Raw genomic sequence first — 18,210 nt, forward strand, 5'->3', positions numbered from 1 at the left:
TTTAGGAAGTAAAGTTCTGGAGGAATTCGGCTAAGAGGGGGTGAGGTTTCAAATTGTTTCCAAAAGGGTGGGGTGGGGGTTTTAGGAATTAATTCCTTCAAGAATTATTTCCTAGGCCGGCAGCTAATGAAGCCAAGGAGGGATTTAATGCATTTAATTGGGGATGCTTGATTTGGGTTTAGAATTTAGGAAAGAAATAAATTGAATCCTTTTTGAATTTGAAATTCAAATTGGATTTAAAATGGAAACTTTCCAAAAATAGCTTTCATAAATTAGGAAAGATTTCAAATTTCAAAATACATGATTTTGAGTTTGAAAACTTTCCTTAATTGGATTTTACAAATAAGGAAAGTTTTTGAATTTCAAAATTTGAATTTCAAAATTTCCTAACTCCTTTCTTTAATGCAAGAGCCAATTTAGGGAGTCATTATGACGATTAAAATCATCATAATGATTTGAGGTGTGGGTGGGGCCGGCGGTCAAGAGGGAAGAGGCGGGTTTGGCTTTGGGTGGAGGTGGCTAGGAGTTTGTGGAGGGATTGGATGGTGGAGGCTAAGCACTTGGTGGTGGATGAAGAGGGGAAGAAAGGAGATGAAAGAAAAAACAAATAAGATAAAAGTAAAATAACGAACTCACAAAGAGATCGTAAGAACCGCGAATCTTGGACTCTTCCAAAGATTGACGGGTATTGCAAATCACCCTCCTCGGACTTCTCCCTCATGAACTCACTAAGAGATCACATAAACTCACTAAGAGATCAACAAGAACATAAAATTTTTCATTATGAATAATCATCCATTACAATAGCTTAAGACCCTTATTTATAGGCCCCAATATGAGAAAATTCGAAATTACAAAATTGCCCCTTAGGCCATAACACTCAAACAAACTATCCTAGGGGTAAAATAGGAAATACATTAATTTAGAACTAAAATTCAGAAAAATAAATCATAATAGAAGGTTTAAATGATAGCCGTCGATTTGCGACGCCTCCTGTGATAGATGCATCAAATCATCGTACCGATGTCCGCATCATGATGTATTTGATCTTAAAGGAAAAATCTAGATCTTTGCAAACGTATTAAAAGAACTCAAGAAAACGCTGCCAATTTCATGGCATTCCAGAACATTAGTTTTGAATCAATCTGATATCCCAATATGATTGTGCTGTGGTGTTGATTGTTTGCTTATCAGGTTGATATCAAATCACATTTGCTCTAATTGTAGGATTATTATGCCTATGATGTGTAATAAGTGAAGATGAAGATTAACTAAGATAGAGATGAGCTTGCTCAATTAGCCTTGGAAGAAAATTCTAGTAACTCCACCAAAGAAAAAAAATCTCCGAGTCATACAAGAGTCCAAAAAGGATATGTTGAGCACTCAGGAGGACCACAATGCAAGAACTCAAGAGGACCACAAACATAAGACCCAATGAGTACCCAACGATCTACTGGTGGCAATGGAAACTAATCAACCATAGAATAGAGAGGAGATGAAAATCCAATAAGAAACTAAAATAGATACAATTGAACAACAAAAATGAGATAATTGCTTAGGAGCAAAACAAAACGATATTATTTCTAGTCCACTTTTATAGGGATGAAAAACCTTGCAATAGGGAGATGAAGTTCACGAGGATTGTGACCAAAAAGCTCACGGAGAACTAAGGAGTGCCTAATGGCTACAAAATGAGAGGTAGAACTTCGCCATAATGGGTCATTCATACTAGTGGAGGATTACTAATTTACTATATACTGCTAGGCTGATATGTATCACCAGGCTATAATTTGAGCTGACCAAGTCTTCTTGGTTGACTTTTATGGGTCAGCCCCACCATAAGAGAGGCTATTCAAGAAATTTGAGCCAACATTTTTTAACAAGGGTGGCTATCACAACCAAAATATCATTTACAATACTAGAGATGCCTGCCACAAATTTGGTTAAACATACCAAATGGTATAACTACATTCTATGGGTCGATTACACCACTAGTAGAGCGATGTACAACATCCTTAAAGGTTTATTTAAAAATTTTATTTGCTCATTGAATAACGGTCATTTGTAGGTAAAAATGAACAATAAGGGAAGAACAATTACCAGGCAGGCTCTCAAAATCCTGATGTAGCCAGATTGGGGCTAAATAAAGTAAAAAAATAAATAAAATGGAGTTTAGCCATATCAAAGTCAAGGCTCAACACAAGCTTAAAACAAAGAAGGGGAACACTGAAAAATATCCATTGTTGTGTTTCTTTCCTGTGAACAGAACCACAATTTCTCTGTGCATGTACAACAATAATAATATCCACATATATTTGGTTTCAAATTTTCTTGGAATTAAACTGTTAATGATGAGGACATCCGCTCTACTTTGTTTTATGTTCATTTTATTATTTGATGTACTAGTTTATTTATGAATTTTATTTGTCTTTTCCACTTTTGCCCTTACTTAAGGGTTTAGACATGTGTAAACCCTATGGGCATTTTAATTTGTCACATTGTATTGGCTATTTAAAACCCTCCCAAACTTTGAGGGTTAATGATGATTAAGATGAAAAAAATTTCAGCTTGTGCTTATGGATCTCTTTGTGAGTTCTAAGTTTTCTCTCTTTGGGTGATCTATTAGTGAGTTCGTGGGAGGAGAGGCCCAAGTGGGGCAATCGCAATACCCGTCAACCTTTGGAAGAGTCCAAGGTTCGCGGTTCTACGATCTCTTTGTAAGTTCTTGGTTCTTTATTTTAGTCATCGTCTTCCTCTTCCCTCTTCCCCTATACCGACGGAAATCCCCTCCCTTTCTCCCCAAACCGACGGCCTTAACCCCTCCCCGTGATTCCCCATTACCCGCCGCCCCTCCACCTCTTTGTTGCTGGCCACCTTGGCTCCACCACCAACTCCACACTAATTCTCTCCAAGCTCCACCGCCGGACCCCATGTTCTCCCCCTCCTTGAATGATGAATTAACTCATCATAACTACTTACCTAAATAGCCTACATTATTTAGGAAATTAATCTAAACTATTTTGAAATTCAAATTTTGAATTTCAAATAGTTTCCTAAATTAGAAAGTTATTTTAGGAAAGTCTTGAATCTAATCCCAATTTAATTTTAAATTGGGTTGAAATGATTTATCTCATCCCAAACTCCACTTCCCTCCAGAACTCATTCCTTCCTAATTTGGATTGTTTTTAATTTAGAAAGAAATTTGAATTCAAATTAATTAAGTTTGAATTTCAAATCTCTCATAATTAATTACACCATATTTGAAAACTCCCCTTCATTCAATCAATTAATCAATTCTGAAATTAATTGATTAATTGCTCCATAACTCACATACATTGAACCTAGACACATACCCCCTCCCTCTCTTTGGCCGAACCTTCCCTATGCTTACCTCATTATTTCTTTCCCCCCTTTGGAAATAATTCTAAACCCAGCCCTTGCCTACCCGCCTCCTCCCTCATCCCATAACCTGCTTTAATTTATTTCCAAATCAAGAAATTTCAATTTGGAAATTGCTCTCTATTTGTTGGTCCGTGATTCCATAAAGAGTAACTTGCTTCCAGGTGATTCCATAGAACCGTTTATGATTGCCCAAGGCATCCTGCAGTGCCTAGCTGCGGCCCAACCTTCCCAGGACTCCGTTAAACTGCCGCCCAGCAGATTTCTATACTTCCACACCTGCTGTCCCACCCTGGAACTCACCCTATTGCTGTCCAGACTTTTCTTGGTTGCTGTTTGGAGTTTCCAGCACCTGAAACCTGCTACCCAGATTTTCAAAAGTTGTTTGGGTTGCGGTCCAGAAGTATTTCAAGTGCCGAATTGTTGTCCCAACCCTCATTGCTATTGTCTCGGCGTCCCTAGCCGCTGTCCAGTCATTTTTGGTGACCTCCTATGGAGGTCTCGCTGTCCGGAAGGTTCCCCATCGCCATCCGGAAGGCTCCCAAACCTGAAGTTGTTTACCCTTCCTCAAACGCATAAGTGACTACGCCGGAGCGTCGTTTTCGTCGTTCCCTTGGTAACTTTTCTTCTTAATCTCATATATTCTTAATTCACCTTCTAATTGTGGTTATAGTTTGATTCACAACGAGTCTTGTTGATCCCTCCGCTAAAGCATAGTAATTTATGGAGTTGACTAGTTGAGTGAGTAATGGATTCATCATAGTACTAGTCTTATTGTTAACATTGAGATTTATTGTTGAAAACCATTCATGTATGCAACGTTAAATTAAGTTGATTGTTTTACGATCTTAACTCCTACGCATGTGATTTAGCCTAAGCTTGTTTTATCTCGTCGTTAAAATCGTTATAAAGATATAATTATTGTGGTCTCTAAAATTAAGCGTGCAAATTCATTAAAGTAATTCATATTTGCATGTATTGTTTTACATCATCTTGGTATCAGAGCATGGCTAGCATGCATTACATGTGCTAGAAGTTCCTAGAAGTCTAGATTAACCTTTTCTTAAGCTTGTCTGTATGCATACCATCGCATAGTAATTTTTATTCACTGTTTTTCTTGTTGCCCTCTAAATTTCTGCATCGTTGTCATCACTTTAAGCAAGTCTTCTTCATTGTCTAAGTTTTGTCATATCACAACAACATCCCTAATTGCCTAGGTTGCTTAGACAAACATTTTAGCTTGTTGTCCCAGTTTTTCCAGCACCAATTAGTGGCATTTAGGTGAGTCTAAGCTTGTGTTTAAGTGCTGTCCACACTCTAGAAGCCCTCCAAAACACTTAGACAACTTAGATCTTTGTTGTAGTTTGCTGTCTTGTTCATTTCAGCATCATTTAGAAGCTTTAGGAGCATATTTCCTTAGCATTTAGGTGCTGCCCTTGACCCGGTACCCTTCCTAGTCACCTAGACTATTTTATCCACTAATGGGGTTTGCTGTCCACATCTTAAGTGCACCTTCTAGTGACAATTTGGAGAGTCTAGCTTCGCTTTAGGAGTTGTCCCCTATCTAGATTCATCCCTACGTGTTTCCAAGCGCTTTCCCAATGGACCCGATAAGATTTCAAAAGAAGTTAGATGACCTAGTTAGTCTTATAGGCTCTCTAACTAAAACCACAAAGGAGAAACATGTTGACTCTCCCCACTCTAAGTACGTGCCTCATTTGGTCAATCATGCTAGTCGGAAGATACCCCACTCTGCTTATCAACCTAGACCTGAGCCTAAGCCTCAACGACCTCATTTAGAGTCACCTTACCTTTTACCCACCTTTGATGGTTCCTCGGATCCATACTACTTTAGGGAATGGGTTAGGCAATTAGATGACTATTTTGAATCGCGTCATATCCCTGAGTCCCACAAATGTCCGACTCTTCAATTTTGGATGAGATTGGAAGATCATAAAGAGTCTCGCGGTGAGTACCCTACTTGGAAAGATATGAGGCGAGAACTTAATTTAAAATACCGACCCTCTACCAGTGAGCACCACCCTACATTTTTTGTTGGAACAAACCGTAGACATTACTGTGGTCGAGACCACCCATCTTTTAGTAACATCCGGGTTGCTGCCCCACCCGGTAGGTCTTCACCCAACCTTGATGGCCGACCCTTTATTGGGTCTTCTGTTGGATCGGTCCCTTATGACTCCCCACTTGGGCCGACTCCTAGCCATCCCAGTCAACCTTTAGCATCCCCAGTCCTTGACCCTACCAGTGTCATTTTAACCAAAAAATGCATTTCAATGAAAAAGTCTCCTGAACCCGAAACTGAGTACATCCATTTCGTGGATACTAAGGATATTATTGAGAACGAGGATTTCTTTGAGGATGAAACTGAACTGAGTGATTTAGACTCCATGTATGACTTAAACCCTGAGCTAGGAAAGTTGGAACCTTTAAACGTCAACACCTTAGCCCACCCTAATTCTAGTCTCCTCGAGGATAACTCTTTGGATAAGATTTACCTGGATGATATTAACTTGATCTCAAAAGGAGCTGATCTGGCTGTGAACACCACGAAATTAAATTCGAAAGTTTATGACTTAATCATACCTCCTACTGAGAAGATTCTGAGTAATTTTGATTCAATCTTGGATAATTCTGATGGCAACGTGGATAGTCTCGAGTTGGAAGTGAGTCAATTGAATTTACCACCTGAGTTAAACCCTGATCTAATTGAACCAGAACCCATTGATCTTAGGGTTATGACCATACCTGATCCTATTGAGAATATTAGTATGAATTTGGAAGATAGTGATCTGAGTATGAAAGTTTCTGAGCCTAATTTGAATAATGAGTCTCCTCTTACCTTATTAGAGTCTATTTTAGGAGTTGCTCGTCTAGATTTACATTTTAACAAGTGTGTCTTTCTTGATTGGACTTACCTCTCCATTCTTCGTACCGACATTAATGCTAGAGAGAGTGTTAGCCCATACTCTCATGACAGCTCTCTAACAGTTGTGCCCATATCTATTTTGGACACTCTACCCCTCCCTTTAAGTCCCATACCTGCTGGTGACTCGTTGGGCTATCCCCTTATGGTTGTGAGTCAGGACCCATCATCTTATCTTGTTCCTGATTCATTCCTTTTGCCCATTATGTTCTTGTCCTTCCCTATTAAGGACTATCTCTCTCCTAGTTGGATGAATTTGCTAGATTACCCTGTTGCCCCTAAGAGACTAACTACGACCCTAACTGAAACTTCCTATAGAAATGCCCTGGTAGCTAAGGATGTGTTCATTGCTCCCCTTACACCAGTTCCCTTAAACCCGAACACTTTAGATCCCCTCATTTCGTGATTCTTCCACCTTTACTCTAGCTATGTGTTCTTGTGAATTAATATGTTGTGTGTGTTTTTATAATCCGTTGTCTTCCAAAATTTTTCTATTTAAAATTTGTCTCAGAGTCTTCAATTCATTCATCATGCATATCAAGTCTCTTGCATCATTTTTCCCATATTATTTATCTTATCGAGTCTTGAATTTTAGACATATGAATTCGCATAACTCATGTCGCATTTACATCGCATCTGCATGACCTAGTTAAGGAAATTGCACGCCTAATTGAATAGAACGATAATAATTATAGACTTCATGCTGTATTTAAACGACAAGTTAAAACTTTTGAGGTGAGTGATTCATTGATGGTGCGGATTCGTCCGGCGCGGTTCTCACAAGAAACTGTAAAGAAATTACATGCTAGAAGTGCAGGATTAGTTAAAGTAGTCAATAAAATCAATGACAACGCTTACGTGGTGGATCTGCTTGCAGAGTTCAACATTCATTCATTTTTCTAACATAAAAGGTTTAGTAGCCTATGAAGGTCCAGAGTTTAAACCCCAATTCCACCTCAAATTAAGCCTTGTGTGACCCCACCTTGTGAGAACCCCAAAGCCTACCTCCACTCCCAAAATTATTCCCAAAATTCCTATAGCGGAGAAGGTTGGCATGATTCCTAGTGATGATATTATTTCCACAAAAGAGGGTGGACAAAGAAGATATATAATAAGGTGGAGAGGTAAATCAGGTCAGAGCATACATGGTTAAAGCGTGATGAGCAATGGCAGATCGACCCAGATGCACTAGAGTTCTACGAGGGCACCTATAGCGTTTACTCGACGGAGTCGAGTTTTTCTCCCACCCCGGGAGAATGATGAGGACATTCGCTCTACTTTGTTTTATGTTCATTTTATTATTTGATGTATAAGTTTATTTATGAATTTTATTTGTCTTTTCCACTTTTGCCCTTACTTAAGGGTTTAGACATGTGTAAACCCTATGGGCATTTTAGTACTTTTTTTATTTGTCATATTCTATTGGCTATTTAAAGCCCTCCCCTCCTTCTTTGAGGGTTAATGATGATTAAGATGAAAAAAATTTCAGCTTGTGCTTATGGATCTCTTTGTGAGTTCTAAGTTTTCTCACTTTGGGTGATCTCTTAGTGAGTTCGTGGGAGGAGAGGCCCAAGTGGGACAATCGCAATACCCGTCAACCTTTGCAAGAGTCCAAGGTTCGCGGTTCTACGATCTCTTTGTGAGTTCTTGGTTCTTTATTTTAGTCTTCGTCTTCCTCTTCCCTCTTCCCCTATACCGACGGAAATCCCCTCCCTTTCTCCCCAAACCGACGGCCTTAACCCCTCCCCGTGATTCCCCATTACCTGCCGCTGGCCACCTTGGCTCCACCACCAACTCCACACTAATTCTCTCCAAGCACCACCACCGGCCCCCACGTTCTCCCCCTCCTTGAATGATGAATTAACTCATCATTACTACTTACCTAAATAGCCAACATTATTTAGGAAATTAATCTCAACTATTTTGAAATTCAAATTTTGAATTTAAAATAGTTTCCTAAATTAGAAAGCTATTTTAGAAAAGTCTTGAATCTAATCCCAATTTAATTTTAAATTGGGTTGGAATGATTTATCTCATCTCAAACTCCACTTCCCTCCAGAACTCATTCCTTCCTAATTTGGATTGTTTTTAATTTAGAAAGAAATTCGAATTCAAATTAATTAAGTTTGAATTTCAAATCTCTCAAAATTAATTACACCATATTTGGAAATCCCCCTTCATTCAATCAATTAATCAATCCTGAAATTAATTGATTAATTGCTCCATAACTCACATATATTGAACCTAGACACACACCCCCTCCCTCTGTCTTGGCCGAACCTTCCCTGTGCTCACCTCATTCTTTCTTTCCCCCCTTAATTTGGAAATAATTCCAAACCCAGCCCTTGCCTACCCGCCTCCTCCCTCATCCCATAATCTGCTTTAATTTATTTCCAAATCAAGAAATTTCAATTTGGAAATTGCTCTCTATTTGCTAGTCCGTGATTCCAGAAAGAGTAACTTGCTTCCAGGTGATTCCATAGAACCGTTTATGATTTCCCAAGGCATCCTGAAGTGCCTAGCTGCGGTCCAACCTTCCCAGGACTCCGTTAAACTGCTGCCCAGCAGATTTCTATACTTCCACACCTGCTGTCCCACCCTGGAACTCACCCTATTGCTGTCCAGACTTTTCCTGGTTGCTGTTTGGAGTTTCCAGCACCTGAAACCTGCTGCCCAGGTTTTCATAAGCTATTTGGGTTGCTGTCCAGAAGTATTTCAAGTGCCGAATTGCTGTCCCAACCCTCATTGTTGTTGTCTCGGCGTCCCTAGCCGCTGTCCAGTCATTTTTGGTGACCTCCTATGGAGGTCTCACTGTCCGGAAGGTTCCCCATCGCCATCCGGAAGGCTCCCAAACCTGAAGTTGTTGTCTACCCTTCCTCAAACGCATAAGTGACTACGCCGGAGCGCCATTTTCGTTGTTCCCTTGGTAACTTTTCTTCTTAATCTCATATATTCTTAATTCACCTTCTAATTGTGGTTATAGTTTGATTCACAACGAGTCTTGTTGATCCCTCCGCTAAAGCATAGTAATTTAGGGAGTTGAGTGAGTAATGGATTCATTATAGTACCAATCTTATTGTTAACATTAGGATTTATTGTTGAAAACCATTCATGTATGCAACGTTAAATTAAGTTGATTGTTTTACTATCTTAACTCCTACGCATGTGATTTAGCCTAAGCTTGTTTTATCACTCTTTGTGTTTTATCTCGTCGTTAAAATCGTTATAAAGATATAATTATTGTGGTCTCTAAAATTAAGCGTGCAAATTCATTAAAGTAATTCATCTTTGCATGTATTGTTTTACATCAGTTTAATTTATAGTTAATGAGAGAGTAGGAAAATATCTATTTAATATGCATGTTGAATAGAAAGAATTATCTAAAGTAATCATGATTAGTTCTCAAATTAAGATGTTTTGGTCACTTACAACGCACAGAAATACAAAAAAAAAGTCTAGCTAGGAGCACCCAAAAAATAACCATCTACATAAGGTATTTGCTAACATTCTTACATAGGTGTTATCAAAAGCAGTCTTTTAGATATTATCAGGCAAGCTTAAATTAAATGGCAGCCATTCATTCGTATGAGGGTGAAATGTATACATAATATCAGCCAATTGGGTCCCACACTCACCAAGATTTTTGCCCTCTTTCCTACCTCTTCTGCTATCACTTCATCAATCTGTGAGATTCTTACTACCTACTCATCAATCCATGAACAATTGAAATAAATAGTATTTCTTGATTTCATGTTTCTCCAATTAGAAGCTTTCCAAAGATTGTACCAGTACATATTCAAATTAAAAACTCGAAACTAATTATCTTCAACATTTATCAGTTTTCAATCCAGGTTTTTTGTCAAGTACAGTAGAACTTGACCAATGTTAAGCTTGTCCACTAGCAAAATGTTTTTTTTATATAGTCAAGTCACATAGGTTTGAGAAAACCCTTTTGTCGCTAACATTTCATTATAGCATTTAATAGAATTATCCATCCGGTGTTTAACAGTGAAAACTCTGTTAGGAAATGCTTGAGTTTGCAAGCAAACCTAACCACAATTTGATGTAGGCGGGGGGGTCAAACCAAATCCTAAATTTTGAGTTTTGACTTCCCTTGGACTTGCTAGCTCATTAATATTTTGAGCTGAAAGTTAGCTCATTATGAGTTGTTTTTAGTTCATTTATTGAACTAAAAAGGTAACTCATTATTATTTGGAGTTGGCCCTTTCTCTTCCTCATATTTCCTCTTCGCTTTTGGTTTCCCGTGCCTTGCCTCTTCTCCTTTCCTTTGTCTATTCGTTTTCTTGTGCTGGCTGTTTTCCCGTGCCTTGTCCCTTGGTTTCCTGTGGCTGGCTGTTTTCCCGTGCCTTGTCTCTTTGGTTCCCGTGGCTTGCCCCTTTGGTTCCCTTGGTTGGCTGCTTGGTTCCACGGGCTGGCTGCTTGGCTTTTGCGATTTTTCTGCTTGGTTTCCGTGGCTTTTTTTCCCTGTTTTACTGAACCGTTTGGGGGCTGATGTTAGGTGGCTGTTGGCCTTTCATCTCCATAAATCTTATAGGTTTAATTAATATTTTTAGGGGATGTTTAGCTGCCTTCTTTTGCCTATATATAGAAGTTGTTTTGATTAAAAAAAGAGGTGAAAATGCAATTTTTGATTAGGAGACCCCTAATTTTTTTGCTAGAAAACGAGTTGTATAAACTTCAAAATCTAATGTTCTTATGTGATGAGAAATTCGAGAAAAGGAAGAAATATCTTCAAGACCAATTCGAGAAAGAAAAAGAAGAGATCCTGAAGAAATTCAAAGCAAGGATTTCTGATGTAGGCAAGGGGGGTCAAAACAATATGAGAATTTGTTTTTACCCTTGGGCTTCTTGTGTTCTTGGATGAGCCTTGGTTGCTTAGTATTGAGCTCAAAATGTTGGAATTTTACTTAGTTTTAGCTCATTAATGTTGAGCTGAAGTTTAGTTCATTAAATAGGAGATTTATTGCACTTCCTAGCTCATTAACTAAAAAGGTAACTCATTATTATTTGGAGTTGGCCCTTTCTCTTCCACATATTTCCTCTCAATTTCCTCTTGGCTTTTGTTTTCCCGTGCCTTGCCTCTTCTCCTTCCCTTTGTCTATTCATTTTCTTGTGCTGGCTATTTTCCCGTGCCTTGTCCCTTGGTTTCCCGTGGCTGCCTGTTTTCCCGTGCCTTGTCTCTTTGGTTCCCTTGGTTGACTGCTTGGTTCCCTTGGTTGGCTGCTTGGTTCCACGGGCTGGCTGCTTGGTTTTTGCGGTTTTTTTGCTTGGTTTCTGTGGCTTTTCTTCCCTGTTTTGCTGAACCGTTTGGGGGCTGATGTTAGGTGGCTGTTGGCCTTTCATCTCCATAAATCTTATAGATTTAATTAATATTTTTAGGGGTTGTTTAGCTGCCTTCTTTTGCCTATATATAGAAGTTGTTTTGATGAAAAAAAGAGGTGAAAATGCAATTTTTGGAGTAAGAAAACCTGAGGGTTTTTGTTGGAAAAGCTTGAGAGCTTTGTCCACTTCTTCTTCTTCTTCTACCCTTTGAGAAAGCTTGCGAGCTTGTCTCTATTCCGTCTCGGCTTCTAATCTCTTTCGTCTCTCCGCAAGTTCCCTTCCACATGTATACTTCTTCTCAAAGCAACAAATGGAAAGCAACTTTAGTTGTCTTTAATTTGTGATTGTGTCAAGTTTATAAGTGTCAAGAGTTGTAATAGTCTTTTATCTTAGAAAATTTTGTGTTATTTCTTATTTTTATCTATTTTGTATAATTTTCTTTATCCTAGTAAGATCATATTTTTCTAGCAAAAAAATTAGGGGTCTCCTAATTTTTTTGCTTACATCACAATTGATGAAAATAGTGAGTAAAACTGATGTTTACAGCAGGAAAAAAAAAGCAACAGTACAACAGGTTTCTTGGGAAAAACAGAAGAAAACTGATAGAAAACGAAGAATTCAACTACTAGATGCAAGAAAACAGCAAACAATACAAGTTTCTTCGATTCGAGAGGAAGAAACAGCTCTCCAAATCTCTAGCCAAGCCTAGAGCCCAAAAGAACCAACCCTAGATCCCAAATCTGATTTCAAATTCCAGATCCCCCCAAACCCTAACATGTTAGACTAATTAAAGTAAAAGTAAAAATTACATAATCCCTAAACAGCCCCTCATTCAAAATTTCCCTCCTAAACCATGTTTAATTCAATCCTTGTGCCCCACCAAGGTTGCCACCCCCCACCAAGCCTGTATCGAAGGAAAATTGCATGCTTTCTTTTTTGATAGCCCCCCAATCTATCATTATTGGTATTGAAATTTTTATCCCTTGAAGCTCTCCAATACACCTTGATAAAGCATTAGCTGTCTTATTTTTCACACCTAGCCTGTATTGGACGCTACTTTTGAATATATAATACGATGGCCATCAATTCCCATTCATAAACAGACTTCAGTCTAGCCCTAGTTGTCAACACCTGGCTGAAGTAGGCTATGGGCCTATGATTCTGCATCAGCACTGCCCCCAACCCATATCTGGATGCATCTGTCTCCACCACAAAAGTCTGACTGAAATCTGGTAAAGCCGAAACTGGTACTGTGGTCATTGCTTTCTTAAGTTTCTCAAAAGCCTAGGTAGCCGCATCCCCCTATAAGTTGTCCTTTAACTGGTCTGTCAAAGGACAAGCTATGTTGTTGTACCCATTCACAAACCTTCGATAATAACCATTCAATCCTAGAAAACCCCTTACCTCCCTCAAGTTCCTATGTAGAGGCCACTTCTGGATTGCTTCAATTTTTGCTTGATCGGCTGTCACCCCATCCTAAGAGACAACACGCCCCAAATACTCCACACTAGTTTGTGCAAAGCTGCACTTCAGGTTGGCCTAGAGCTGATGCTCCTGTAGAACTCCAAAGACCACCCTTACATGCTCCAGATGCTCCTCTTCGGTCCTATTATACACAAGTATATTGTCAAATAATACTAAGACAAACCTTCGGAGGTACGGCTTGAACACTCTATTCATCAATGACCGGAAAGTAGCAGGGGCTTTTATGAGCCCAAATGGCATCACCAAGAACTCGTAATGCCCCTCGTGCATCATAAACGATGTCTTATGAATATCCTCCTTCATCATGATTTGATGGTAGAATGGATTCAAGTTCATCTTGGAAAACACCACTACTCCATGCAACTCATCCATTAGTTCATCGATCACATGAATGGGGAACTTATCAGGCACAATCTCCTTATTCAATGCTCTGTAATCCACACAAAATCTCCAGCTCCCATCTTTTTTCTTGACCAGTAAGACTGGACTAGAGAGAGGACTCACACTTGACCTTATGATCCCTGCTTCCAACATCTCCCTAATCAACTTCTCAATCTCATCCTTCTAAATTTGATTGTAGCGGTATGATCGTACACTAATCAATGACACTCCATCCCTCAAAATGATAGTATGTTCCTACTCCCTGGGTGGAGGTAAACCCTGAGGCGGTTGGAAGACCTCACTGAATTGTTGTATAAGGAGTTGTACTGCAAGAGGGATGTCTCCTTCTTCCCCCACACTGATGCCCTCCAAGTGCTGCAGTTCCACCAAGTATCCTCCTCCCACTTCCTGTATGCTCATGATCATGGATTTGAGAGATAATCTAGCTCTAGACAATGAAGAAAAAGGATTCATGTAGCCAACCCCACATAGTGGGATAAAGGCTTGATGTTATTGTTGTTGTATTGCTCATTATTACAAAGATGTCGCTCTAGAAACATTGTTAAGTTCAACCACTACCTTCTTCATATTCATTTACAAACAAATTAGTATTTACTATGTACAAATTGTTCATTTACTGCTTGTGAATCAAGAATGACAAATTTTTCACATTGATAGCTCTGATTTTATTTTTTTTATTTTTAAAGTCATAAGATAAACTGCTGATCTTTCAGGGACAGAAGCCATACTTAAAAATCACTACACATGTTGATAGATTGGGAAAGATCTCGAACAATGTCTGCTTGCAAAATTTTAAAGCAGAGCAAGTAAATATGTAGAGCTTTGTTAAATGCTTGATAACAAGTTCTTTTAGCTCTTCCATCATCTTCTCCACTTATAATTGATTTGCTGATGTAAATTATTTAAAAAATTAGTTAGGATATGTTTGATTTTCTCAAGGTAAGCCTTTCTGATCTTTTAATATTGATTGAGTATATCTAAGCTTGTGTACATTGAAAATTTCTTTAGCAAGGTCCTTAGATTCTAGTCCCAAAGTAAACGAAACAAGTTTAGGAGTCAAGCTTTATTTTTTATTTTATTTTTTTCTTCTTTATGCATCAAAAAAATAAAACATTCAAGCAAGAGACTCATATGCTTGATAGACTAACCAATGAATATTGAGCATGTTTGAAAATTATGAAAGTGTTAAATATGAGAATATTCTATTGAATAAAGGACTTTAGCTACCTATGACATCATTTAATAGCAGCAATCTGGAAAAGGCGAGGAAGAAGTTCAACCAAAAAAGTACTAACCTACTGCATTGTTGACAGAAGCGCTGGATAACATTCCCAACAACTGCACTACTAGCCTTCGCATGCATCTCACACACTTTATGGCGCCTGTGGTAATCCTTGGTCTGACTCAAGTCAGCACCACAGTTCTCAACCTGGCATTTAGGATGGTTTGAATTGGTAGCCTGCACCAGTACCCTCTTACCATTTTTCATTCCACCGGGATTCAGATCTCCCTCCAGGACTGGATATGCATGAGCCCCAAGCTTTAAAGTAAGTGAACGAGTATCATCACAATGCTCATCATCCTCCACTGCTACAATACGTCTCCGCTTGTCTCCCTCGCCTAGCACTTTCCCAACAACTCCAAACTCAGCCTCATCCGAGCAACTAGACGAGCTGTTTGAAAGCACTATGTCAGGGAGCAACTGCTTATTCAAGCACTTCAAAGGACCAGGATTTACAGGAGTAGCCATAAAAAGGTCTCCATCCCATTTCCAATCATTTAAATCCCATTCCTGCGCTTTCTTCCCAAATCTCTTGGAAGATCCAGCAGCGAAGAATTGATGGTTCTCCCCTTCAAAGTTAGCCTCCATCTTTTCCAAAAGCAAGAGCGCCACTTGCCAATTTTAAACAGCCTGCTGCCCCTAAATCACCGGCCAAAAAGCAAACCCTAGCTGTAAGGAAATCTAATCCGCCTCGCTGCGTCCCCAAAAATCCAGAATCATCGCGCCCATACAGCCATGAATCCAAACAAAGAAAATCCACATGCCCGACAGTAAACCCGTGGGAATCAGACCAAAAATTCAAGAACGCGAAGTCAGTCAAAGGCGACCTTAGTCCACAGCAGCCAACTCCAGAGATTCTAAATCCTTGCAACCCTCTAGCAAGCATCCAAATAAAAATACTCAATATACTGTAAACGAATACCAAATACCTTCATCGATCAACTCCGGCCTCAATTATCTCACATTGTAGACCAACACAATCACTAATTGAGCAAGCCAGCAGCCCAAAACCTCAGTAACACGAAACCATAAACAAAAGCTAGCCTCGCATCACCGAAACCCTGATTTCCTACCACAAATTACAACACTCGGAGCAATAATTGAAATAAACTCACCATAACCAAGCCATACGCAAAGTAGAAACCACCACAAAAGATCAAACAGATACCCCACTCTTCCAGATTCTCTGATCCAATGACTACTTCATAAAGATCAAAATTCCAGCCGGAAACGATTCAACTTCGTAAGAGAAATCCGAAGCCTGAAAGTTGGAGTGGCAGATTATCGGGAGGGAGAGAGAGAAATTGTGCTTGCGAATTGGAAAAAAAAGCGTTCCAACGTACGAAATACTGTAGGTTATTTATCACGTCAGCATCGCTCACACATGTGCCATTTCACAACGTCCGTTGCTTCCACGCTCGTTTTGCACGGACGGTCGGATAGGAGTTTGTCGCTCCGCTGCCGCACGATGAGTTCGTGCGGGAGGTACAATTTAAGTGCTGTAAAACGTGTGGGACCCGCACAAATGCGATCTCAGTTGCTGGGTGCGATCCAGGGAAGGTGAGCATGATGGTTCCATCCTGACCGTCCATTTATCGAACCCGTTCAATCCCACGAACCATTTATGATCGGAAGATAATGGGATAACGTGTTCAGATTCGTGAATTAAGCTCTTCCTGCTAAACACCCCGACGCCCGCGTGCACATGGCGATCTATCAACATGTTTGCCCGCTTTTTTAAATGACAATTTTTTTATCCAAAATAAATTAATTTTTTATATTAAAATTTTATTAAATAATTCATATATTAGTATTTGATAATTGTTATGATTATTGTCAACTGCCTAACATAATCTTTCATTTTTTTTCATTCAAAATTTGAGATCTTGCAACTGAAGTATTGCAAAGATAAGGATGTTAAGATGGATGAGTGTAATGGCATTCATTTATATAATTAAATGTCTATTAATAACATATAAATGATCCGCAAAAAGAATTTTGCAATCACGAGATTTCTACTAAGAGCGTTGTGACGACGTGCTTTGCAAGCATAGTGGTGCCATGCTTTCGAATTTTCATAAATTTAGTGGAGCATTGCAGCATTAAGATATGGAGCTTGTAGTGCCATGCTCTTGAGTTTTACGTTGGTCGCTCTAATCATAAAAAGTATTATGAACGTAGTAGGTTATCTAAATCATTTTTTGTTTCAAATGATTTCTAGTTTTAAAGTTTTAACTCTCCCAAATTTGGTTAAAATATTTTATCCCCTTATTTAGTAAATTTTTATCACATAACTTTTGATATGTATTAGGTATCATTATTCAAAGCATTTTGGAATGATTATATTGAAATTTCACCAGTTAGATTTGCATGTATAGCATTTTTATTGAATTGATACTAATGAGAGCTCATATTATTAGATTTAGACTCTTACAATTATTCCATCAAGCCTATCATGACATGTATATGTATGATATAATTTACATGACAGGGTCTGCATGTTATAGCAAGCCAGTCTTGTAGAAAAGGTGCATTAATAGCTCGATGTTAAAATGATATACACATTAAATTGCATAAGATACATATATGTCATGATATATTTTGCATGTAAGACATAACATTAGTATGTGAATTGCAAGAAAAACTAGCTAGTTATAAACTGATTGACATTTGTTGGAGCAAGATATCATGTATAGGAGGGTATGTGAAAGGGCTTTCCATTAGATGATGGATTTGTGATAAAATCTCAATGCAAGATAAAAGATATAAGATAGAGAGTTATAAGTTTACAAGATACACCAACATGTAAAATTGATAGCTCTTACAAGATATCCATCTCACACACTAACACACAGTGTCATGCCCCAAGACTTAAATTGGAAGAATTGTATATTTTATAACTTCTTAATCAAAATCAAAGTTATTCTTTTAATAAATAGCAAAATAACTAATAAAACAAATTCTACTTATCAAAACATCCATATACAACTATATTCATTCAAAAAATTATTTACAATAACAAAAAGTTTAAATGAATTACAGAAACTGTCTGCCAAAACTTCTAGCTACAAAAAGAAAGCAGCATAAAGAAAACTAAACTTGTAAGTTGAGACTCTCATCAACCCCAAAACATTGGATCCTTGCCCCCAACATATAATCAATGAAATCCGCAAAAAAATGAGTTGCAAAACCCCAACATGTTGTCAAAACATATAAGTGCACTCAAAGCACGAAAATGATATAATATGCATGTAGTAATTCAAAATCATAATAGTAGCATTTATTATGGTCATAAAACTATGCAAAATAGTGATTCTGTTAATCGGGGGGGGTGCAGCTCCGTCGCGATCCAGCG

At 38.5% G+C, this 18,210-nt stretch overlaps 1 protein-coding gene across 1 annotated transcript in view; it reads right to left on the bottom strand.

The window, feature by feature from the left end:
• LOC110102042 (squamosa promoter-binding-like protein 1) overlaps window positions 1–16,192 on the bottom strand; it is a 31,460-nt gene extending 15,268 nt beyond the window's left edge. Inside the window, exon 1 of the mRNA XM_020830189.2 lies at window positions 14,869–16,192. Coding sequence (XP_020685848.1) covers window positions 14,869–15,443 — 575 coding nt within the window. The 5' untranslated portion in view covers window positions 15,444–16,192. The remainder of the gene's footprint in view (window positions 1–14,868) is intronic.
• Window positions 16,193–18,210: the final 2,018 nt, after the last annotated feature.

The sequence above is a fragment of the Dendrobium catenatum genome, unplaced genomic scaffold (assembly GCF_001605985.2).
Source record: "Dendrobium catenatum unplaced genomic scaffold, ASM160598v2 original_scaffold_260866, whole genome shotgun sequence".
Classification (NCBI taxonomy): Eukaryota; Viridiplantae; Streptophyta; class Magnoliopsida; order Asparagales; family Orchidaceae; genus Dendrobium; species Dendrobium catenatum.